This window comes from Schistocerca gregaria, chromosome 8 (assembly GCF_023897955.1).
Source record: "Schistocerca gregaria isolate iqSchGreg1 chromosome 8, iqSchGreg1.2, whole genome shotgun sequence".
Lineage (NCBI taxonomy): Eukaryota > Metazoa > Arthropoda > Insecta > Orthoptera > Acrididae > Schistocerca > Schistocerca gregaria.
This window is the reverse complement of record NC_064927.1, coordinates 399,385,568-399,411,086: the sequence shown is the minus strand read 5'-3', so window position 1 is coordinate 399,411,086 and position 25,519 is coordinate 399,385,568. Positions and strand designations below refer to the sequence as shown.

The following is a 25,519-nucleotide window of genomic DNA, read 5'->3' as shown; positions in this document are numbered from 1 at the left end:
TAATTTTCCGGAAGACGGAAAATTACACCCAGTTGATTTCATTATGAACTGTCGTGACAATTTTTCGTTCGGAATGAGTGACACTGTAAAGATCAAATTTGTTAAAGAATTCTTAGATGGAGAAGCATTGTCGTGGGCTAATCTAACCGCCAGTTCTGATTTAACCTATAGTCAATTCGAAAAAAAGTTTTTTGAACAAATTTTTCTCAGCGTCTGTTCAGGCCAAAATCAAAAGCAATTTTCTTAATGGGCCTAATTATAAAGAATGTGATGGTACAATGAGGGAATTTTGCGAGAAACAGCTAAGAAAGTTGGCGCATTTAGACAGACCTTTTGATGAACTAACGCAAATAGACGCTCTAAAAAGGAGGTTACCAAATAGAGTTCAGTGGGACTTGGTATATGGGCCAGATGATTCAGTTGAACAATTTTTGAATTACGTGGAGAAATGGGATCGTGCATTATAAAGAAGCAAAAGATTTAATGGGCATCATTATGAACAAAATCATGGAGGGTGGAACCAAAATTCTAATAATGGGAATAATGGTAGGAAAAATAATCATAATGGGAATAATCAGCAGGATCGTCAAGGTAATTTTCAGGGAGATTTCAATAGAGGAGAGAATAGCAACTGGCGTCAACATGAGAATAAGGGAGGTAATTATTATGGTGGGAACAGAAATAGACAATGGGAAAATCCAGATAGAAGACAAGATGGGAAGGGGGAAGGCCGGTTAAACTAAGAGCCGTCCCAATGAGGGCCTGTCAGTTTGGGACAAACAGATACAATGCTAGAAATCAGGCTAAGTGGAATCAGAATAGGTATGGGCAAAATGATTACAGAAAAAGACATTGTAATAACATGACAAGAGCACCGGAAATTGATAAGAGACCATTTGATAAACAGTTTTGGCAGCAAGTCAGTGAGAAGGCTATGAACACAGATAATTCTAGACACAATAGTAATGAAGATTCAGAGATAAGTGGGGAGATAATGAATAATTTGTTTCGGGAGGAAGAAAGTGATGTGAGGGGGGATGTGGGTGGTTGTTCCTATGTTAATAATAGTTATGATACCTTCGGAATAAATGGATTAATGTATTCTGATGAAATTGCAGTAAATCGAGATCTGAGTGATGTAAAAACTTCTGTGGGTGAGAATGTCAATCAAGTACTGAATAATAAGGTTGTAGAATTAGAAGAAGTAGAGTGTGATGTTGATGTGAGAAGTCGTGCTGAAGTAGCTAAGGTTAGGGAAGTTGAGTCAAATGGTGAGATGTTAAATGATGCTGAGGAAGAGGCAGTTGATGATAGTGATGATATGGAATATAAAAGTGAGATAAGAGTATTTGTTGTGATTAAGAATGATGCAGATGTAGTTATGAAGGAGGAGGGTAACAGTGTTAGAGAAAATAATCATTCACTACAAGAGGATCAGGCTGCAGTCACGTGGGTTAATACATCACCAGTAATCGAGGGGATAGATAGGGATGACATTAATATTGCGAATAAAGAGAAGGTAATTATTAACTTAGGAAACCAGGGACAAGAGTTCATGTGTAGATTGTGGGACAGCCTTAATGAGGCTAATAAACATAATATGTTTTGGATACAATTGTTATCCATCTGCGAGAAGGTACATCCTATTTGGTGGGAAAAAGCAAAAACAGGTATAAAATGTAAAGAATTGCCTATGATTACTGATAATAATAATGTGTCTAAATATGTTTGTGTTGAGAATCCTAGTTGGCTTCTGCACAATGTGCAGACTGAAAATAGTTTAGCTTATGTCAAACAAAATGAAGATCTGAATTTTAAAAGCGTAGAAGATGACTTGATGCATGAAGATGTTGGTGAGCAGGAGAGTGAAATTGTAGGAAGCCCATATATACAAATTTGTATTAATGATTGGACAGGTTATTGTTTGATTGATACTGGAAGCCCGATATCAGGAATCAGTGAAAAATTGAGGGATAGGATAAATAAAACCCATTAATTTGTGAATTACCAGTAGTTGGGATTAAAATTAGGGGAGCGACAGGAAGATTCAGTAAAACAGTAAAATGTCAAATTCTTTTGTCTTTCAAAGTTGGAGATGTGGTCTTTGATCAGGGTTGTCTTGTCATTCCGGACCTGAGTGAGGACATAATTCTAGGTATGGATTGGATAGTAAAAGTGGATATGGGATTTAATTGGAAAAACAAAACTGTCAAATTTAGGGAACCAACAGATAAAAATAAGTTGTATACAAAGAGCTTCATTGAGAAGAATAGTAATAGTCATAATCAGATCAGGGGGGTGTATTATTTAGATGATGGGAGATGCATTGATCCTTTTGAAAAACAGACTTCTATTGATGACAAAGATTATCAAAGCATAGTAGAAAATAAGATTGCTGAAGCAGAGAGTTTAACTAGGGAACAACAATCTGATCTCATGGAACTTTTATGGGAATATTCTGATGTATTTAGTGACAGACCAGGCAGACTGAAAGGGTATGAATGTAAACTTGTACTCAAACCGCATGATCCATTTTTCATTAAACCTTATGGGATTCCATTAAGCAGGAGGAAAGCTGTAGAGAGAGAGTTGGAAAAGATGCAGACTTGGGGGGTTATTCAGAGGTGTAATAGCGAATATAATAATCCTATCATAGCCATGGCCAAGAAGGATAATAGTGTAAGACTTGTCCTAGATTCTAGGTTCCTCAATAAATTATTATGTACGGATACTGATCATCCTGAAAACATTGATGAATTACTACACAAGTTTGAACATGTAAAGTTTATGTCTAGCCTCGATCTGACCTCTGGATTTCATCAAATACCATTAGCAAGGGAATCTCAGAAATACACAGCATTCTTATATAATGGAAAATGTTATACCTTTAGTGTAGTACCATTTGGGCTGAATGTATCTGTTGCAGAGTTTATCAGAGCTTTAGATTATGTGTTGGGAAAGGAATTGTTACATAAATTAACTATATATGTAGATGATATTTTGGTATCCAGTAAAAGTTGGGAAGAACACAGAGGGTTACTTAAGGAAATTTGTGAGGAGTTTAGAAAAGGAGGAATGTCACTAAAGTTATCGAAATGTAAATTTGCAGTGAAACAATTAAAATTTTTGGGGCACATTATATCTGACAATGGAATTATGCCAGATGATGAGAAAATTGAAGCAATTGCAAAGTTTGCACCACCTAGGAATAAGAAACGGCTAAAGTCATTTCTCGGACTGCGTGGATTCTATAGGAAGTATTGTGCATTGATCCTTTTGAAAAACAGACTTCTATTGATGACAAAGATTATCAAAGCATAGTAGAAAATAAGATTGCTCAAGCAGAGAGTTTAACAAATGCACCTTGTTTAGGGAATTTGCTTAAAAAGAATACTATATGGGATTGGAATAAAGATTGTCAGATTGCTTTTGATGAGATTAAACACCAGTTGGTAAATAGTAAAATCTTATGTAGGCCAGATTTTGGGTTGCCTTTCTGTATTGTGACTGACAGTAGTGACTATGGTTTAGGGGCACACCTTTTCCAAGTGAGAAGTCAGAATAGGGTGGAAGAACATAGATCTATTGCTTTTGCCAGCAGGACATTGCAGAAACACTAGAGGCAGTACACCATTACAGAAAAGGAACTATTAGCCGTTCATTGGGCTTCCTCTAAATTTAAGAATTATTTATTGGGTCACAAGGTGATAGTCTTTTCAGATCATAAAGCACTATCCTACTTACAAGAATGTAAATTATACCATAGTAGAATCACGAGATGAGCACTTTTTCTTCAGCAGTTTAACTACACCATCAAATATATTAAAGGTGATGAAAATTGCATAGCAGATGCTCTTTCAAGGCATCCTTTGGGAGAATCTATTGGTGACAATGGTGATGAAGGAGGGAATGAATTTAAAATTATGTATTTAAAAGGGATAAATGAGGAGAAAGATGTCGTGAAAATCTGCAGTGACATTAGACGGTTTCAGAATCATGATGAAGAGTGGAAACTGGTGAAAAGTTATATTGGAAAAAAGGGAAAAGAAAAAGTAGGGCAGTATTACAAAGTTCATAGGGGAATATTATTTCGGAGGATGAAGGAAGATAGTGAGGTATGGAAGTTATGTTGGCCATATGAATTTGTCAAATTACTTGTAAAATATACCCATTAAAGTTATGGTCATTGTGGGGCAGCAAAATGTATACAAAAGATTCAAGAAAAAATTTACTTTTACAATATGGTGAGGACTGTGAGGAAAATCATGTCCACTTGTGACTTGTGTCAGAGAGTAAAGGCAACCAATCAAATGAGTAGTGTCAGATGCAAAATATACTTCCGAAACAGCAGCTTGATGTTGTAGCAATTGACTTGTATGGGCGACTGCTAACCACTAGAGGAGGGTTTATGTATGTTTTTGTAGTGGTGGACTTATTTTCCAAATTTATTAAGTTGTACCCATTGAGGAATGCTACTAGCAAAAACATTTTTTCATGTTTTACCCGTGACTATTTTAAATGTGTAGGTGTACCCAAGGCAATTCTTAGTGACAACGGATCACAGTTTACATCAAAAAGGTGGGAAACATTTATATATAGAGAGGAGATCAACCACATACTTATTTCAGCTTATCACCCATCCAGCAACCCAGCCAAAAGATACATGCATGAAATTGGGTGATTATTTAGGACTTACTGTCATACTGACCACAACACTTGGATACATTACATTAGCAAACTTGAAGATGTGATGAATAGCTTACAGCACAGTTCAACAGGATTCTCTCCACATGAGATACTTTATGATAAAAAGCCACCAATTCTTATTAGTGAATTGATTGAGTTTCCAGCATGTAACAGCTTGTCAAAAGAAGAAAGAGAGGAGATTGTAAGGAACAACATGAAAAAGCAAGGGGAAATTAGGAAAAGTAGACATGATAAGAGGGAGAAAATGTGCGAGTTTAATGTGGGAGATTTAGTCCTAGTGAAAACAGTAGAAAAGTCAAAATTATTGTGTGGGGAACTTAAGAAATTCTTTGATATTTATATAGGACCATTTGTGATATCTGAGAACCCACATACAAATGACTATAGGTTGATCTATCCTGAATCTAGAAAACTTTTTGGTCTAAATAAAATAGAAAGAAACTTCCACATGGGAAAAATATATTAAAAACAAAGATTCCAAGACTTACCAAGCGGGAAAGCGCCGGCAGACAGGCACATGAACAAAACACACACACAGAATTACGAGCTTTCGCAACTGGCAGTTGCTTCATCAGGAAAGAGGGAAGGAGAGGGAAAAATGAAAGGATGTGGGTTTTAAAGGAGAGGGTAAGGAGTCATTCCAATCCCGGGAGCGGAAAGACTTCCCTTATGTCTGCTTGTGTCTGTGTATGTGCGGATGGGTATGTGTGTGTGTGTGCGAGTGTACACCTGTCCTTTTTTTCCCCTAGGGGAAGTCTTTCCGCTCCCGGGATTGGAATGACTCCTTACCCTCTCCCTTAAAACCCACATCCTTTCATTTTTCCCTCTCTTTCCCTCTTTCCTGACGAAGCAACTGCCAGTTGCGAAAGCTCGTAATTCTGTGTGTGTGTTTGTGTGTTTTGTTCATGTGCCTGTCTGCTGGCGCTTTCCCGCTTGGTAAGTCTTGGAATCTTTGTTTTTAATAAACTTTTTGATCTACGTAACATCACAGAGTTGAAGCATTATAAAAGTCCAAGCTAAGTTTACAGTGTCACAATATTGAAAACTTGGGACTCTGTCTTGATCTGTATCTTTGCTGTTTAATCTTGCATTTTGCTTTGTATATACACTCCTGGAAATGGAAAAAAGAACACATTGACACCGGTGTGTCAGACCCACCATACTTGCTCCGGACACTGCGAGAGGGCTGTACAAGAAACGATCACACGCACGGCACAGCGGACACACCAGAAACCGAGGTGTTGGCCGTCGAATGGCGCTAGCTGCGCAGCATTTGTGCACCGCTGCCGTCAGTGTCAGCCAGTTTGCCGTGGCGTACGGAGCTCCATCGCAGTCTTTAACACTGGTAGCATGCCGCGACAGCGTGGACGTGAACCGTATGTGCAGTTGACGGACTTTGAGCGAGGACGTATAGTGGGCATGCGGGAGGCCGTGTGGACGTACCGCCGAATCGCTCAACACGTGGGGCGTGAGGTCTCCACAGTACATCAATGTTGTCGCCAGTGGTCGGCGGAAGGTGCACGTGCCCGTCGACCTGGGACCGGACCACAGCGACGCACGGATGCACGCCAAGACCGTAGGATCCTACGCAGTGCCGCAGGGGACCGCACCGCCACTTCCCAGCAAATTAGGGACATTGCTGCTCCTGGGGTATCGGCGAGGACCATTCGCAACCGTCTCCATGAAGCTGGGCTACGGTCCCGCACACCGTTAGGCCGTCTTCCGCTCACACCCCAACATCGTGTAGCCCGCCTCCAGTGGTGTCACGACAGGCGTGAATGGAGGGACGAATGGAGACGTGTCGTCTTCAGCGATGAGAGTCGCTACTGCCTTGGTGCCAATGATGGTCGTATGCGTGTTTGGCGCCGTGCAGGTGAGCGCCACAATCAGGACTGCATACGACCGAGGCACACAGGGCCAACACCCGGCATCATGGTGTGGGGAGCGATCTCCTACACTGCCCGTACACCTCTGGTGATCGTCGAGGGGACACTGAATAGTGCACGGTACATCCAAACCGTCATCGAACCCATCGTTCTACCATTCCTTGACCGGCAAGGGAACTTGCTGTTCCAACAGGACAATGCACGTCTGCATGTATCCCGTGCCACCCAACGTGCTGTAGAAGGTGTAAGTCAACTACCCTGGCCAGCAAGATCTCCGGATCTGTCCCCCATTGAGCATGTTTGGGACTGGATGAAGCGTCATCTCACGCGGTCTGCACGTCCAGCACGAACGCTGGTCCAACTGAGGCGCCAGGTGGAAATGGCATGGCAAGCCGTTCCACAGGACTACATCCAGCATCTCTACGATCGTCTCCATGGGAGAGTAGCAGCCTGCATTGCTGCGAAAGGTGGATATACACTGTACTAGTGCCGACATTGTGCATGCTCTGTTGCTTGTGTCTATGTGCCTGTGGTTCTGTCAGTGTGATCATGTGATGTATCTGACCCCAGTAATGTGTCAATAAAGTTTCCCCTTCCTGGGACAATGAATTCACGGTGTTCTTATTTCAATTTCCAGGAGTGTATTTATGGTTATTACAATGAATATCTTATGCTCTTGCCTTGCACGATGAGTGCAAAACTTAAATGTTTCTTTATACTCATGTGATTTGAAAATATAGATTTTTAATCTTAGTATCATTGTGTTAGTGTAAGTTGATGAGGCCATACTTCATCTGTTTGAATATGGCTATGTTGTGCTCAAAAGAGCTTATTCATTTAGACATTATGCTTAATATCTTTGTTATTGATATTTATTACACACAGTGTAAACTGTTTGTAACATTTTGTTACTGAAGATCCTTTATGAACCAGACTTTATGAGTAACTGACCAACACACTCTTATGCTAAGTATTTGTGTTGGGGAGAGAAGTTTTCATGTTTTTATTCTTGTTTATGCTTATGGAGTTTTAACTTTTTTATCATTTTTATTGTATAACTTTGTCTTGTCCAATAACTATGGACTTTTAATGCAGTATTGGGCCATGTTGCTTCAAGACAGATCACTAGTCTTATCTTGTTTGAAAACATGTGCAATGTGCACATAAGTAGATACCTGGACAGGCATTTACTCTTGAACCAGTGAAACAATTATCATTTCTGTGAGAAACTTACCTGAACTATAGTTTTAGAACACTTATATATGCTATACATTGTTTTTCTTGTTGAGGCATAACTCACAAAATATGAGTACTTAAGTATAATAATTTGTACCATTGCCTGTTGTGAGGCTTATCTACTATTACCTCAAGTATATATGGATTTAATAGGATACCATACCCTTTAGAAATGTACATTTTGATTTACTGATACATAACATAAAAACACAATGATAGGACTAGAGAGAAATAACAGTAGATGAGATTTTTCAGTGGTAAACTTTTATTCATGAATCCTTTTTATGTAATATTTAAATTTCTTTATGCCTTGCGTTATTACTTAGTCAAAATTTCACCTTGCCACTAACAATATTGTGTCTGTAATACACAAACACTTAGGTAATTCTGTCAAGATTTGATTCTGAGATCTATGAAATAACTGTGAAAGCAGTCTATATATGATAAAACTGTACACTCTAAATGACATTAGAAATCTGGAATTAATCACTTACTGAAGATATACATTGAAACTGCAGATATCAAAATGCTGACTATTTCACTTACTTATGCACAAAGCTATGAAACTTTGGTTTTGTTGTGTGGTCAGCTCAGTAGGGGTTAATGAAATGGGGAGTAGACGTCATGTCTTATGACATAGGCAACTACACTAACCACAAATTTACACTTGTGAAGTGACTTTTATGCTACGATATGGATATGTGACTGCGAGAAGTTATAACCAGAGTAACATGTCTTTACTACAAACTGTGTGAGTTGAAGTATGAGGATAAAAAACTGCAATTAATCTTGAGTGAACCAGTGTTCATACTCTAATAGTCATGGTGATCCTGTTTTGCCACAGTTGTGTATACTATGTGGTTCTCATGGAGACACATAGACACCATGCGCCTTGGTGTTGGTTGGACTTCTGCATAGTGTTTAGTCTTGCATCCTGTGCATATGGCCAAGATTGATTTAAGGCTAAGTATTGGTGGCAGAAGGTGGATGATTCTGCAATATAATTAACTAATCTACATGTTTTATGTGACAAAGGAACTGGGTATGGAGAGAGGAGTACACACTGTACATTGATGTACAATTTACATGATTACACATTGCCTATGCCATGAGTAGAGGGAATTTTCATATATATGTATTTATATTTTCTTTGAATTTTAGGATTAGAAGTGTGTTTGCGATTTTATTATCTTATATTGAAAAACTGATCTGACCAAGCAATTGCTAGCTTCTGTTCTGATCAGTTGAGAAAACAACAACACTTTTATGTGGATGGAGCTCTGTATCTCCGCAGATTTATGTTTTACTGACTAACTCTGAAAGAAATTGATCTTGTATAGACACAGAATATGAGATAAGGGTAGGTTGGATGAGTGTCAGCATGGAGTGGATTAGGATTAGAGGATAAAGTACATGCAGGAAATGATAAACACAAAACTTTGTGTAGTATTTACATGTATTCACTTTATTACTATTTAATTTATATTTGTGAGAAAAGTATTTTCCCACTACATTTGACAGGGTTTACAGATTCCCATTGCAATGCCCCCTTTGAATTTGTACATTTGCATTATTTTATACATGTGTACAAGTGAAGCACGATACCACTGATGATGGCTCGGTTAACATGATCCCATTGCACTGCCATTTCTAAACTCTCACTTTTTAGCTATTTTACATTACATCATGGAAAACTTATTGATATGAGGATGCTGAGACGCTTATGTAACTGAGATTGTTCAAATGATACTCTTTACATAAAAAATATTAGCCACATATTTCCCAGTAGATGTCTGAACTAAATTGAAAATAACCTTTTTAGCTGATGTTAAAACCAAGTCGATATAAGACCACATTTATCTCTTTTATGTCTTACTTTTAGTGTCTAATATATTTGTACAATCATTATATAAATATGTAAGTGAACTCTGGTAATCAAACCCAGTATGGTAGGGAAGAGGCATCCTGGGTGAGATACCAATGTATTTATATGTGACTAATTAAGTGTTGTATGATTTCAGGAAAATTACCATGATATAATTTGACAGACGAGGCGATTAAGGGGACAAATTCAAGAGGAGAAGACCAGCAGAAAGAGACGAGAAGACAACTATTGAAGATTTTTTTTAAAAAAACAGTGGTTCGTTGCTTTGCGTATCTGTCGAGATCTCTTGCAAAATACTTTTGCATGAAATCTCGAGGGGTGTGTGTAATGTAATGGACTACTGAAGAGTGCGATACCACCCTTATAGTCGCATCTGCTTTTGCAGGGTCAGTGCTCCAATTTCATTTCTATGATTTTTTTTATTTAATATTATTGTATGTAGTATTTAATTTTGCACAAATCTTTTTTATTATATTATTCTATAATATGAACTTTATTTGTTTATTTCTGGAGAATATGTTGGTACCAGTGTGAGCCAAAGACATTCGTGTGTGAAAGGTAGAGAGTCGGACATTGTTAAGGTGACTGTTGGAGTGAGAAAGTTGGACGGTTGTGGGGAGAGCGCAGTTTTGTGAGGTGGACTGTTGATGGGAGTACGGAAGGAAGTCTGTCGTCTTATATAGAAAGTATCTATAAATAGTATGTGATATGAAGATGGAAATTATTGTGAAAAAGTTAAATGAATCAAAATGAAGAACCAATAGTAAAACAAAAAGCGAGTACCAGTTTTCATTAGCACACAAAGACCCGGGCCTAATATTAACAATGTTAGATGGATGGAACGCACCACAGCGAGAATCAAGACAATGAGACCAAATTCAGCATATAAAGGTAAGGTATTTTAATTAGTTTTAGTATTCTGTGATGTATCATTCTTTTGTCTAAATATTAAGCTTAACGTCGTCTGTCGTAGATACAGACCACCCAAGCTGGCAGGGTGTCAACAATTGATCATCATAATCTCAGGGTTTGAAATAGCATTTAAATGAAAGTTTGTCGATTGATATTTGATTTTCACCCTGGACAAAAGAGGGTACATTACAAGCTGCATGGGCAGCTGTACCTGTACATGCCATTCAAGCTCTGTTTGACTCAATGTTATTACAGCCAGAGGTGGTTGGTTGTTCTGGGTACTGATTTCTCAGGATCTATGCACTCAAATTGTGTGAAAATGTAATCACATGTCAGTTCTAGTATAATATATTTGTCCACTGAATACCTGTTCATCATCTGCATTTCTTCTTGGTGTAGCAATTTTAATGGCCAGTAGTGTATTTGATTATTTAGTTTTCTATAAAAGATAGTTGTGCATGAGCCACAAAGTCAGTCTGCATTATTGCCTTTTGGAGGCTGCCAGATGGCCAATGTATATTCTACCAGTGAACATAATAAAAGACAAGAAAAGTGATATACTCTGTGTTTTATTTAAAAATTAATATATCAGCAATGCCAAAATCTGTGACTTTCTGAAGCAAAAATGCCCAAGGATATCAAATCTTAGTATCTCATCATATGTAGCAACTAAGTTATTATGTCAACTTTCATTAACTGTGACTGAAATTTTCTAATTTTCACTCACCTTTGTATTTGAGAATGGTGGAGGCCCAAACTATTAACATATGGGTTTCCTCAAGGTTCAAACTTAGGTCCACTATTGTTCATCATGTATGGGTACTTCCTTCTATCTAATATATGACAAGCAGAACTAGTTCCTTTTGCAGATGACACTAGTATTGTACTCAGTTAAAGCATACAAACAGAAACAGAGGAAACGCTAAACAATGTGCAAGTAATATTTGACAGGTTTTCTGAAAATCATCTCACCCTCAAGTTTAAAATGACACAGTGTACTCAGTTCCGCCTATTTAGGGGTACTACATCAATGATAAGTATAAGACATGGTGAGGTAATAATAAATAGGCTGGAAATTTTAAAATACTTAAGTAACCATATTGATAAGAATTTTAACTTGAAAAACACATTTTGGAACTCCTATAACAACTTAGTTTGGCCATATTTGCACTTAGAATCATTTCAAATTTGTGGAGAGACAAATCAGTAAGTTGATATATTTTTCATATATTAATTCAATGTTATTTGAAATAATGTTTTGGGATAGCTCATCTTTAAGAAAGAAAGTCTTCATTGCTCAAAAACTTGCTGTAACAATAATATGTAGTGCTCACTCATGTTCTTGTAGATATATGTTTAAGGGGTAGGGTATTCTGACCATTGCCTGACAGTATATTTATTACATCATGAAGTCTGTAGTAATTAATCCACTACATTTCAAAAGGAACAATTATTTACATAATTACAGCACCAGAAGGAAAAATAACACTGATTACTCCACATTAAGTTTATAGATAGCACAAATATGGGTACACATACAACTCAAATTTTTGATCATTTACCCAGTGATATAAAATCTCTGACAGCAAAATAAACCTGAAAGCGAACTGAAAATGTTTTTCCTTGACAACTCTTTGTATTCTGTAATATAATTTGTTATTGTAACATGTAAAAGGTGGTAAGTAGGAATTACTACATCACATCTGTAATGTTTTAACAAAGGAAAATGTTCAGCATGTAGCAGTATTTACAAATTAATTTGCAATGTGAATGTAATGTGACTCATTCCATGTCACTGCAATTTATTGTTCAAAATGATCCATGAAAAATGAAACTAATAAACTAATTAATTGAACATGTAGGTCTTTAAAATAAATTTAATCATGTGTAAATTATTTGTATACTTATATAATGAATAATGTAGAATGTCAGTGTATTATATTTATTTACTTCTTGTACAGAATTCTATAACTAGTGTTAGGCCATCACATCTTGTTACTGCTGCTGCTATTTTGTCTAACTTATTGGTTTTTCTTATGATTTTTTGTTGTCAAAGTAAAATCTAACACTTACTTAAAATGGTACCTGTTCATCTATAAAAAATAATTCTTGCAATATTACCAGAAGGAAAGTTGCTACTAACCATATAACAGAGATGCTGAGTCACAGATATGCACAACAAAGAGACTCTCACACTTAAAGCTTTCAGCCATTGGCATTCGTCAACAATACGCGCACACACACATTCAGGCAAATGCAATTCACACAGGTGACTGCAGTCCCAGGCAACTGAAACCACACTGCATGATGATGGGAGAGATGACTGGGTGGGGATAAGGAGGAGTCTGGGGTGGAGAGGGGGATGGATAGTGTGGTGGGTGTGGCAGACAGTGAATTGGTGCAGGTTAAACAGATGGCAGGGGAGAAATGGGGAGGAGGGGGGGGTAGCAAAAAGGGAGATAAATAAAAAGGTAGGGTGTGGTGGTAGCATGAACGGCTGTGTAGTGCTGGAATGGGAACACAGAAGGAGCTGGATGGGCAAGAACAGTGACTACTGAAAGTTCAGGCCAGGAGGGTTACAGGAACATAGGATGTACTGCAGGGATATTTCCCACCTGCACAATTTAGAAAAGCTGGTGTTGGTGGGAAGGATTCCTGCTCTCTGTCTAACCTATCAGATACTTCAGATACTTTCACCCTCAAACCTTGCCACTGTGACCCCATTCTAGTAACCCAGTAGGATCTCCTGTCACTACTCAAATCCTTAGGCCAATCCCACAACCTCTCCCCTGAGTCCATCTATCTCCTCGCATCTCTCTACTCCCCTCTCTGTCATCTGTTCCATAACAAGAAGTCCTTCCATACAGCCTAGCCACCCATGGTCATCACATCTTCAGTGACAAGCAGTCCCTCTCTAAATGTACTGAGGGTCTCACTGAAGCCTTCACTGACCTTAATTATCCTCCTAGACTTGTAGGGAAACAAATCTCCCATACCTTATCTTTTCAGTCTCCCACCACTTCCCAAAGTTCTACCGTCTGGCTACAGAGGCGCATTCCCCTTGTAACTCAGTACCACCCAGGACTGGACCAACTTAATTACATTCTCTGCAGGGGTTTTGATTACCTATCATTGCACCCTGAAATGAGAAATGTCCTACCCACTATCCTTCCCACCCTTGCCAAAGAGGTATTCCACTGTCCACCGAACCGACACAATATACTCGTCCATCCTTACACAATCCCTGCTCTCAATCCCTTAGCTCATGGCTCATACCCCTGTAACAGACCTAGATGCAAGACCTTTCCTATACATCCTGTCACCACCATTTACTCCAATCCGGTCACTAACATCAGCTATCCCATCAAAGGCAGGGCTACCTGTGAAACCAGTAATGTGGTTTACAAGCTGTGCTGCAACCACTGTGCTGCATTCTATGTAGGCATGACAACCAACAAGCTGTTTGTTGGCATGAATGGCCAATGACAGACTGTGGCCAAGAAACAAATGGACCACCCTTTTTCTTAACAAGATGTCAAACATATGAGGATGGTTTGAAAAGTTCTCAGAATGGAATAGAAAAAAAGTACTTACATCATTGAATTTTTTTAAATTATTTCTCAGTGTAGTCTTCTTGTAGATTAATGCACTTGGTGCAGTGGTGTTCCAGTGCCTTGATCCTATCTTGAAAATGAGTTTCCTCGATGCCTGAAAAATAGTTGTCAACTCTGGCTATCAAGTCTTCGTTTGAAGTGAATCGTCATCCACCAAGGAAAATTTTCAGTTTTGGGAAGAGATGGAAGTTCATGTAATTTTGCCATATCCATTCTCATGAGTTTTTGATTCAGCATCAAGAGTCACAGCACCCATCTTGCAGATAGTTTTTTCATTTCTAATTCTTCAGTTAAATTGTGATATACCCTTTCGAATGACATCTGGCAAATGTGAGCAATTTCATGCACTTCCAATCGGCAATCCCCCATGACTATCTTGTGCACTTTTGCAATTATTCCTGGAGTAGTGAAACATCTTGGCCATCCACTGCAAGGATCATCATCTAAGCTCTCCTGACCAAATTTAAATTCATTTGTCCATTTGGCAACAACTGAATATGAAAGATCAGTGTATTATGGAAATCAGCATGAATGTCCTTTGCTTTCATACCTTTCTTTACGAAGTACTTAATCACTGCTTGATCCTCGATCTTTTCCATCTTCACAAATCACTATGTGGAAACAACAACAGAGCCACGTCACCACAACAGCTCTCTTACAAGATCACTGATGTGGCATGTGTTTATAGGAACAGTCTAATGAATATCAAGTGAACAACTCGTTGCACTAGCACTGACCTCTTGTGGTGATTCCGAGAGCTTTTCGAGCCACCCTCGTAATATGCTTCATTTCAATGACTGCTGCACAGCCTGTGCCATATGATTTCTTCTCATCGGCATGAGCATTTCTGAATTGTGCATGTGGGAATTTTCCCTGCAATACATTCTACTTTCCTGTAACCCTCCTGGCCTCAAATTCCATTACTCACTGTCCTCACCCATCCAACCTCTTCCCTGTTTCAGTTCCAGCACTACAAAGCTGTCATTCCACCACCACACCCAGTGTTCTTATTTCTCTCCTTTTCTGCTACTTCTCCCCTCCCCCTCCCCACTTATCCCCCTGCAGCACTTCACTGTCTGTTATCCCCACCACAGTATCCCTCCCCCTCCCTGCCCCAGCCTCGTCCTTACCCCCACCCAGTCACCACTCCCATCATGCACTGGTGCTGCTGCTAGCAGTGTGGTTTCAGTTGCCTGAGACAGTAGTGGTGTGTGTGAGTTGCATTGCACGTGTGTGAGTGTGTTCGTATATGTGTCTATTGTTCACAAAGGCCAATGGCTGAAAAGTTTAAGTCTAAGAGTCTTTTTGTTGTGCCTATATGCGACTCAGTGTCACTGCTATGTGGTGACTAGCAACTTTCCTTCTCATAATATTGTTACATTCCATCCTGGATTTACCATTCTTTAAAAATAATTGTTGTCAGATATCTTGTAGCTACAGTGCTTATTTAAGACAACAGTATTTTATATACACAATATAACATTACATTTGTTACTGTATTTTTCTCATGTCTTTTAAGATGAGTAGAGTCTGAATGAAAATTGAGGCATAAAACAAATGGGTCTCAAAAAATCTGGTACCTGTTTCTTCATGGTCATCCAATTTTTCTAAAATTTATTGCAATTTTTGTGGCTCTGTAAGTCAGATAAGAGATGGGAGGAAGGAAAGAGTGCAACACAATTGGCAGTAAAGCACCGCAGTGTGTAATGGGACACCTTCCTCTAGCATTACCTTTTTTTTTCTTTCTTTATAGAAGTATATGATACCTAAAAGTATTTTAAATCTTGTATAGGTTAAAATTATATCAACTATTTCACTTCAAGAATTTGTATATGGTGTATTATATTTCAAGATAAAATGTATAAAAAGAAATTAATTTGTTACAATCAAAATGTACAGCTAAAATTACTCTTCTTTTAGAAATATTTGATATTATGAAGTTTTTTTCTAACTTAAAATTCATATTATTAATTGCACAATCTAACACTAATTATTGCATTTATTTCTGGACTCATTTATGAAATAATGGTATAACTTGGTGAAGACTGTACTTTTGTCAAGAATGTATGTAAACTCTTTTGCTTTGTAAACCCAATGAATTACTGTGAGTACCACAAAATGTAAGTAATAGTGGGCATGCCTCTGATGGAAATGCACAAATTTTTCAGTTTTGTCAATAACAATGTAATTGTTGGTTTTTTTGAAAATGAAGATTGCGAAGTCAGTGTGATATAGAAGACTGGGGTAAAATAAAAAAGTCATAGCAACAGAAAGTACTTCAACAATTATTTGTCATCTGGAATCTACAAAGTTATACAAAAATTACAGCCTCAAGAATGTAGCCCCAGGTGTGAGAACTGCAGTCAAAAAGAAGAAAAGATGAAGATAAGTAAAAAGTTTTTCTTTTGTATATCTTACATCTCTCAAAGCTTTTGAAACTTTTGCGGAGGCAGAGAAATTTATTGGTGATGTGTGTGTGTGTGTGTGTGGGGGGGGGGGGGGGGGGTAATATTACAAATGTTAAAACCAAACTTCACATTCAGCACAGCTTTACTTGCTGTACATCCTAACAGATAAAAAGTAAATATGTTACAACAACAGATTGCCTTAGCAATTACAATAGCAATTCAGCCCAATTCATCTGACTCTGCACTTGCCAGTACTCTCCCTTACCTTCTCATAACATGTGAAAGTACTCTGAGTAATCAGCCAAAGATCAGAATGCAGCCAACAGAAACAATTCATGTGCATTACTTTCTGCTGTACTAAGAGTGCTTGCACTATCACGTAATGGAGTTTTGCTGGTATATTTACGCAATTTTTTGTGTTCGTAGGCTAAAAAATGAGTTAATAAAATAAGTACTCGAGGTTTGTAATGGCTAGCATCAACAGGCTTTAAATCTTAAGTCTCCTAAGAGTTTGTGGACTGATGCTGGATGTACAAAGTAACTGTTTTAAGACATGAAACCTTGACTAATCTTTCTGTTAGAAGATGGAATAGTTTTTGAATTCAACATTTGTCTATGCTGATACATATAGAATTGAGACTGAAAATTTTTAGAAGAAACACTGGATTTGAGTACCTAAAATTCTTTGTAATATTGCTACAGACTGACGTCAATTTTTGCAGCAGGGTATTACTGGTGACTTACAAATGAACAGTTGACCTGTACTGACGTCCTTCACTTTTTTGTTTTTTTTTGGGGGGGGGGGGGGGGGGGTACTTATAACTGACTTTGGGCATTTACTGGCCAAAGGAATGTTGAAGAAATCAAATAATAAGTTTCAAATAATGTTATTAAATAAACAGGAAATTTATTTTGAATGTGATTTGGGAGGTGAAGCTAATGCATAATCATAATGAAGTTATTTGCCAAAAACTTCATGGGAATTGATGATTTCTTAATTTTTATTGAATAAGATTCTGATTTCAAATTCTTATAGGATTATCAGGAGATATAAGACACTGATATCCTCATTTCATGCCTAGGAAATATTTTATTTAGTGTGTCACAATGGCAATTCTTCACAAGTTAAATAAACTATCTGATAAAGCACTTGAAAAAAAAAAAAGAGTTGTTCTCAAAACTAATTTAAGAGCAACAGAAAATACATTTGTTTAATAAGTGATAATGAATTGATCCAAAAAATGTCATTGTATTTAAGGATTATCTCTTGTTCTTAATTATTACGAAAGAAAACACACATGACACTGACATAATATTCTATAATATGTGTTTTCATTCATAACTTCTGAAGTATACCATCAAGAACCAATGGAACAGCCAATCAGTGCTATTATTCTTAATGCCTTTTATTCAGAAGTAATAAATAAATGTTTTTATTGATGTAAATAAATAGTGTATCAAAGAAGTGTTTTTCCTTGTTTATTTTTATTTGTTATTTACAAGATTCAGTATTTAATAATAAATAATAATTTTATCTGTATTCATTATTTGTCACTCAAATAAGCTTTTTCCAACTCTGATAGTAATGGAAGCACAATTCACATGTGCATAGTGGAAACTCACAGCATATCTGCAATTGAGCATGAACAAGTGCAACTACATGGCACCTGTGTGGCCAACTGGTCACTTGGCCATGCCATTCAGTGAGGCAGCATCAGTGACCTGCAGCAGCTAGAACCAACATGTGTGAGGAGCATTCACTCTCTTTTCATGCCACAGCTGCAGGCAGACCACTTGAATTACTATGCACCTTCAGCCCTCTAGTTCCAGCACTGAGATGTTACCTGCAATCTCAGTGTTGAATTTTCACAAAGAAGTCTAAAAAAAAATTACATAGAGTGGATAAGGGCATATGCTGGTTGTAGTAGGACTTGTAATTCATGTACACAACATGCAGGATCCTGAAAATGTGGCAGGTTATCACAATGGTTTCTCCCAGAGTTCCTTTTACAGTGTTTATGATGATCTGATCCTCCAGTAAAATGCACAATAACAGGCTTCTAGATGATAATCTGATCCTCCAGTGAAATGTACAATAACAGGCTTGGAGAGAGTGTTACCTGGCAGAGTGCAGTGGCCTATGTGCACCATGGTGGCTCTCATTTCATCATAGATGTAATTTTTACAGCTTTTGTTACTGACTTTCTCTTGCTGTACTTATTTTACCAAAGAGATGTGTTTAAAAATATATTTGTTTCTGGTTCTGTTAATTATACAGGCCAATGATGGAATTTTTTTGCCAAAAATAACTTATTCTTATGTTTTTTAGGATGGGAAATCCAAATATGATACTTAAAAAACTGTATCATCCACCATTTCTTCACATTTTACAGTTAAATTTATTAAATTAAGCTATTTTTAAAGAATTTAACAGCTTTTATTTAGTTATAATAATTTTAAAACGAAGTGTATGAATGTAGATGTTGTTGGTAGCACTGCTGAAAAACATTTGCTGGCAAAAAATGTCGATTCTATTTTTGAGTTGACAGATGGTGCTTGGTTTACTGTCAACCTCACCTCACTTTCCCGTTACCTAAACATGTGATCAGTACAATGTCTAATTGTGTTTGTAAAAACTCTGTGGACAGTTTTTATTACATTTATGGTGAATTTGCGATTGAAAACACCAAAGAAACATTACAGACTTTGTTAAAAAAGGTATATCTATCATATTTTGGATCTAAACTTGATGATCAAGATATATATTGGGCGCTGCATAAGGTATATTATGTGTATGTTGAAGGTCTGAGGAAATGGTCCAAAAAGGAGGAAAAACCTTTAGATTTGCTGTTCCTATGATATGGAGGGAACCAAGAAATCATTCCAATGATTTCTACTTTTGCAGTGTTGATAGTACTGGTCATAATTCAAAAAACAGGAAGGTAATAAGCTACCTTAACCTTCTGTCTGCCATCCGATCAGTAGGGCATGCTGAAGATTTGCTGATTCCCGAACCACCAGATGATTTAAATTCTATTCCAACAGAAGTATTTTCTGATGTACCATCTGATTTAGATGAACCAGATGATGATGAATTCCATTGTAATACAGAAAGTCTAGAGCTCAAATTGTTTACTAGACTGAACTTAACAATTTAGTTAGGGATCTGAGCTTAACAAAAGAAAAAGCGGAATTGCTTGGCTCTAGATTAAGAGAAAAGAACTTATTGGCAGCTGGAACCAGTATATACATGTATCGAAAGAGAGATCAGCAATTTTCCAAGTTTTTTCAACAAGAAGGTGATGTAGTGTACTGCTCAGAAATTCCTGGTCTGATGACTGAGGAGCAAGGAGAGAATTTTCACCAGGACATTAAAGTGATGGAAAACTGCTACCAAGGGCACTGGAACACCAACATGATGGGGGACTACTGTTGGTCACTTCACCAAGAAGTACAGCAAGTGACTCATCATAGAAAAAGCTACACAAGAAGCTTCAAAGAAAAAAGAAAAATCAAATAAATACCAATTCCAGCTGACAAGTAAAACCTCTATTATCACATATCATTTTTTTAAGTAGCTTACTGTAAATACAAACCATGCTTATGTTGTAACAAAGCATTTCATTAATTTCCCCATTTATTGTATAGTATAGGATTTTTATACTATATAATAAAAAGAATATTGCTCGAAAACCATGGGTGATACAAAGAAACTAAGGCTAGATTTGGATTCAGCTCATAAGAATCTATAAAGATCAGCTATCAAAGTAAAAAAAAAGTTTTCAAGATAAAATTTATTGCCCTGTGTTATTTACTGATAAGGATGTACTTTCACTCTGCAGCAGAGTGTGTGATGATATGAAACTTCATGATAGATTAAAACTGTGTGCGGACTATAGCTCAAACCTGAGACATTTGCCTTTGATGAGAAAGTTATCTAACAACAGATTTACCTGAGCATGACCTGTCTTCATTCCTCCAATTCCACCAAAAACTCATCCCCTACTTTCAGACTTGAAAGAAGTTCTCCTGGAAACCTTGAAGGACTAGCACTTTTGGAGGAAAGGATGGGTCATGACTTGTGCTCCGGTATCTAAGGTGGTAGAGCACATTTCCAGGTTTGAGTACCAGTCTGGTATACAGTTTAAATCTGCCAGAAAGTTTCACTTATTATTTATATCTGTATAAAAGCTTTTAATATGAGCTCTTATAGCTTGGTAGTTTGGTACACCCAATTTCTAGACAATTTAGCTTTCATTGTTAGTTTGGACACAAAAAGTGTATACGTGTTAGACCTTAGAATATGTCAACTGCTGACTCATGCATATTATTTACATCACTTGTTTAAAAATGTAAATTTTTTTAATTTTTATAAAATATAATGACTTTTTATTTTTCTCCTCACTTATGACTTCAAAGTATTTCCTTTAAAAACTTCGTGTAGCAAGACAAATTGACATGGAATACAGAGTTATCTACTCTTCTTTTTCCTATAGCCCTAGTTTTTTTCCCTCTTCATTTTCTGTATCCCTCTCTTCTGTAAGTCCTTTATAATAAGCAAACAGCAATTTATTAATTTCAGTCTCTTTTACTATATGGTGACACACTATACAAATCATTGACTTATTTTGTGCCACTTCATGATGATCAGAGTGCATAATTTGAATTCTTATATATCATGAAAAAAACTGTCAATCAATTAAACACATCTAAATGATCTTGCATAATAAAAGATTACATAAACAATATGATCAGAACCATCCAGTGTCAAAATCATCAGTGTATGGTGAGTATTTATTTTTACTCATCCACTGATTGTATCACACTCAGAATTTTCCAGTATTGTATTAGACATAATTAATTTTAGTTTTATTCCGCTCTGAAATTACCTAAGTACTATTGTGTATAATGATAATAAAATAAGACTATAGTGTGATACTTACAGATAATTTGCAAAAGACTGACAACAAGCAGTCCTGTATGTACCTGTAAATTAGGGGATGTATCTTAGTCATTCAAATTAAGCCAGTAGTATACACAATAACAGTCAGAAATAAATATTAAAATTATTTGTGGCAAGAGAACGAGTATCTGCTTATTAGCTTCTGAAATAGAAATAACTATAATAAGTTTGATAGACTAACAAACTTGTAATTTTTGAGAAGTATTTAAGAAATCATTTTTGGAAGAATAGTAGTCTAAATATGAACAATAAGAGATCTTAAGTGAACTTAGGTGAGGGGAGTGACATAATCCCAAGAGAGGCACTACAAAATGTTTTTGTTACTGTTCGATTAAGTATTTGGATAGGAAATTAGTTTGTGAATCAGTAATAATGGGAATGGAAAACAAGCTTCCCAAAAGATTAAGAGAATTGCTATGGGTGGCACTTAGAAACAGTAATAGTAATTTCTTGAATTATATTAGAAAAATAGAAAATTTGACAAGAGATGAAAATATAAGGAATTGTGACATAAGGTACCTACGTAGGAAGGAATATCAGGTGAATAGAATAATAAATGCAGGACTTCTGACAAGGGTGTAGCCAGGATTATGTCAGAGCGGTGGATGGTATGTCCAATTTGCTGTATAGGACCTTAGAAAGTCTCATGTTTTTTATTTTATTCTAAAAAGACATTTAATTATTTATTAAAATTATGTATATAATTTTTCTATTGGGAGGTCTTCATACAAATAGTACTTGTTCTATAAAATTAAGCACAAGATTTTCTTTAAAAAGCATAACATATATTCTCAACAGAGTGTGTGTCTGTATCAGAAAATACCCTAATGCACAATTAAATATTTCTTTATTTGATTATTATGATAGCATCACCTTGGTGCCAAATGAATTAATACTCAAATGTAATGCATTGACTCTTTGCGTACAAAACACAGCTCAGTCTTCTAAAATAATGTTCTCTATTTCAGAGCAAAGGAATCTTAATGTTAGGTTGGCCAACTTATAAAGTTAAATTGCTTCAAATCTCTTTTGACAGTAGCGATCTTTCACCTTCTACAATCTTTTCTTTAAATTTATCACATATATGAAACCAAGTCAGAATTTCTTCAGCGCACCAAAGCATCCCAAGTTCCTCAATTCAGTCTCAAATTTTATTTAAGTAACTTACATTTCATTTAAATTTGGCAATTTCCTGGAGTGGTCAAGAACTTTTTTAAATTATTATTTCAACAGTCAACTTGGAACTGTAGCAATGAAATTTATTTATAAAACCAAGCAGAAAACACAGATCTTATGAGCTAGAGTTGAGGGATCTTAACACAGAGTCACACATTGATTTCAACTAAACTTATAATGTATGCAACATCACAAATGAGTTTGTATTTGCCTGTGATAATATGATTATACAGTCTTTGATGCCAATAAATTTCTCTATGATATAAAACATATGCTGTGATATATGTGGCATTTATTTACAAAAAGAGTTGTGACAGTTGGAAACACTGTTCCAAGGATATTAAGAATAAGATATTTCACAGTAAAACAATGTTCCTGTTGTAAGACTTGAAGACACGATACAGTGCTGTTCCACAATTAAGACATCTTTATGCAGATATACATAATACATAATGATGATTGCTAGCTGCCTTCTAATGTGTATATGGCTTTTAGTGCCAGGAGTCTCTGAAGAGATGTTCAGCTTGCCTTTGGTGTAGCTCTTTTCATTTGAGCACAGAGGCTGCATCTTTAAGGAAACTGAAATCTGAGAGGAAAGAAAGGAGTTTGGAAGGACTGGTTGTGGCCTATAGTAAGGGACCAACACTGGCATTTGTCTAAATTGAAAATGAGGAATCACAGAAAATCATTTTCAAGAATGCCAGCAGATGAATTTGAATGATGTCACCTCTCAAATCCAGGGAATACTAGATCAGTGCCTCAGGGCACTGGTCATTTTAGAATTCATTGTTTACCAAGGCAATAAAATGTATCACAAGAAAAGATGAATTTCTGATTGCATGTTTTTCCTTTAAGTGTGTACGTTTCATCATTTGATTGCACATGAATCACATGAATGCATGCATATTTTAAGATTTAATTATAAGGGAAATTTGTGGCTTCAGTTATTATAATAGTAGAAAAGTGTAAATAGATTTTGGAAAATAGGTGGTGGGGCAATGCAGGGCACATTTGGCTGTGGTGAATTCAAGCAGCCCACTGAAAAAATCTTTTAGAAATGAATGAAGGATAGAATGTTCTGTCATGAGACACCCCTGTCACTCTCCTCAAAGCCCTCACCACCATTCTGTATCAAAACCAGTTTTCGTCATTGAGTACCACTTGGGTGACCAGATGTGATGTATCTTACAATTTGGGCTAATAATGGTACTATTTTGAGTAACTTTTTTAAGGAAATGCAACTATTACTATTTGGGCAATATTCTTCTTGACCAATGGGACTTTTGGGCAATGCAGGCAAGTCCAAGTGATTTAATTAACTTAATGTTATTTCTAATGATGTTTACTGATCTCTTGATTTATGATATACTGAAATATTACAGGTTCTGCTAGTCTCCAAATAACAACTCCAGTTCTGATATAAACAGCTATTATAGTGGTGCATCTGTACTTTTAATTTATAATAATGCTAGTATATGAATCAAAATCAACTTTCTTTTTCTTTCTTGTTATATACTTATCCATAGTTGGAAACTATTGGAACAGCACACAGCACAAAAACAACAAATGGCAGCCCTTATGTTAAATTCAACTACAAGTAAGAACTGAACTGATTAACAAAACAACAACTGAACTCAGATAAGGCCAATAATGTACAATAGTTGTTCTTGAATAAATTAGGAATAGGCAATAGATGATAGTACTATCAACATATTATTAATTTAAATCTATTTATGGATATGTTGATTACCAATAGTGTACACTCCTGGAAATTGAAATAAGAACACCGTGAATTCATTGTCCCAGGAAGAGGAAACTTTATTGACAAATTCCTGGGGTCAGATACATCACATGATCACACTGACAGAACCACAGGCACATAGACACAGGCAACAGAGCATGCACAATGTTGGCACTAGTACAGTGTATATCCACCTTTTGCAGCAATGCAGGCTGCTATTCTCCCATGGAGACGATCGTAGAGATGCTGGATGTAGTCCTGTGGAACGGCTTGCCATGCCATTTCCACCTGGCGCCTCAGTTGGACCAGCGTTCGTGCTGGACGTGCAGACCGCGTGAGACGACGCTTCATCCAGTCCCAAACATGCTCAATGGGGGACAGATCCGGAGATCTTGCTGGCCAGGGTAGTTGACTTACACGTTCTAGAGCACGTTGGGTGGCACAGGATACATGCGGACGTGCATTGTCCTGTTGGAACAGCAAGTTCCCTTGCCGGTCTAGGAATGGTAGAACGATGGGTTCGATGACGGTTTGGATGTACCGTGCACTATTCAGTGTCCCCTCGATGATCACCAGAGGTGTATGGCCAGTGTAGGGGATCGCTCCCCACACCATGATGCCGGGTGTTAGCCCTGTGTGCCTCGGTCGTATGGAGTCCTGATTGTGGCGCTCACCTGCACGGCGCCAAACACGCATACGACCATCATTGGCACCAAGGCAGAAGCGACTCTCATCGTTGAAGACGACACGTCTCCATTCGTCCCTCCATTCATGCCTGTCGCGACACCACTGGAGGTGGGCTGCACAATGTTGGGGCGTGAGCGGAAGACGGCCTAACGGTGTGCGGGACCGTAGCCCAGCTTCATGGAGACGGTTGCGAATGGTCCTCGCCGATACCCCAGAAGCAACAGTGTCCCTAATTTGCTGGGAAGTGGCAGTGCGGTCCCCTACGGCACTGCGTAGGATCCTATGTTCTTGGCGTGCATCCGTG

General features: G+C 37.3%; 1 protein-coding gene across 1 annotated transcript in view; it reads right to left on the bottom strand.

Annotated features, from left to right (window-relative positions):
* The window catches only part of LOC126284472 (nidogen-like), a 158,013-nt gene that overhangs the window by 120,719 nt on the left and 11,775 nt on the right, over window positions 1–25,519 (bottom strand). Inside the window, exon 2 of the mRNA XM_049983425.1 lies at window positions 21,592–21,634. Within this exon, the coding sequence (XP_049839382.1) occupies window positions 21,592–21,634 (43 nt within the window). The remainder of the gene's footprint in view (window positions 1–21,591; window positions 21,635–25,519) is intronic.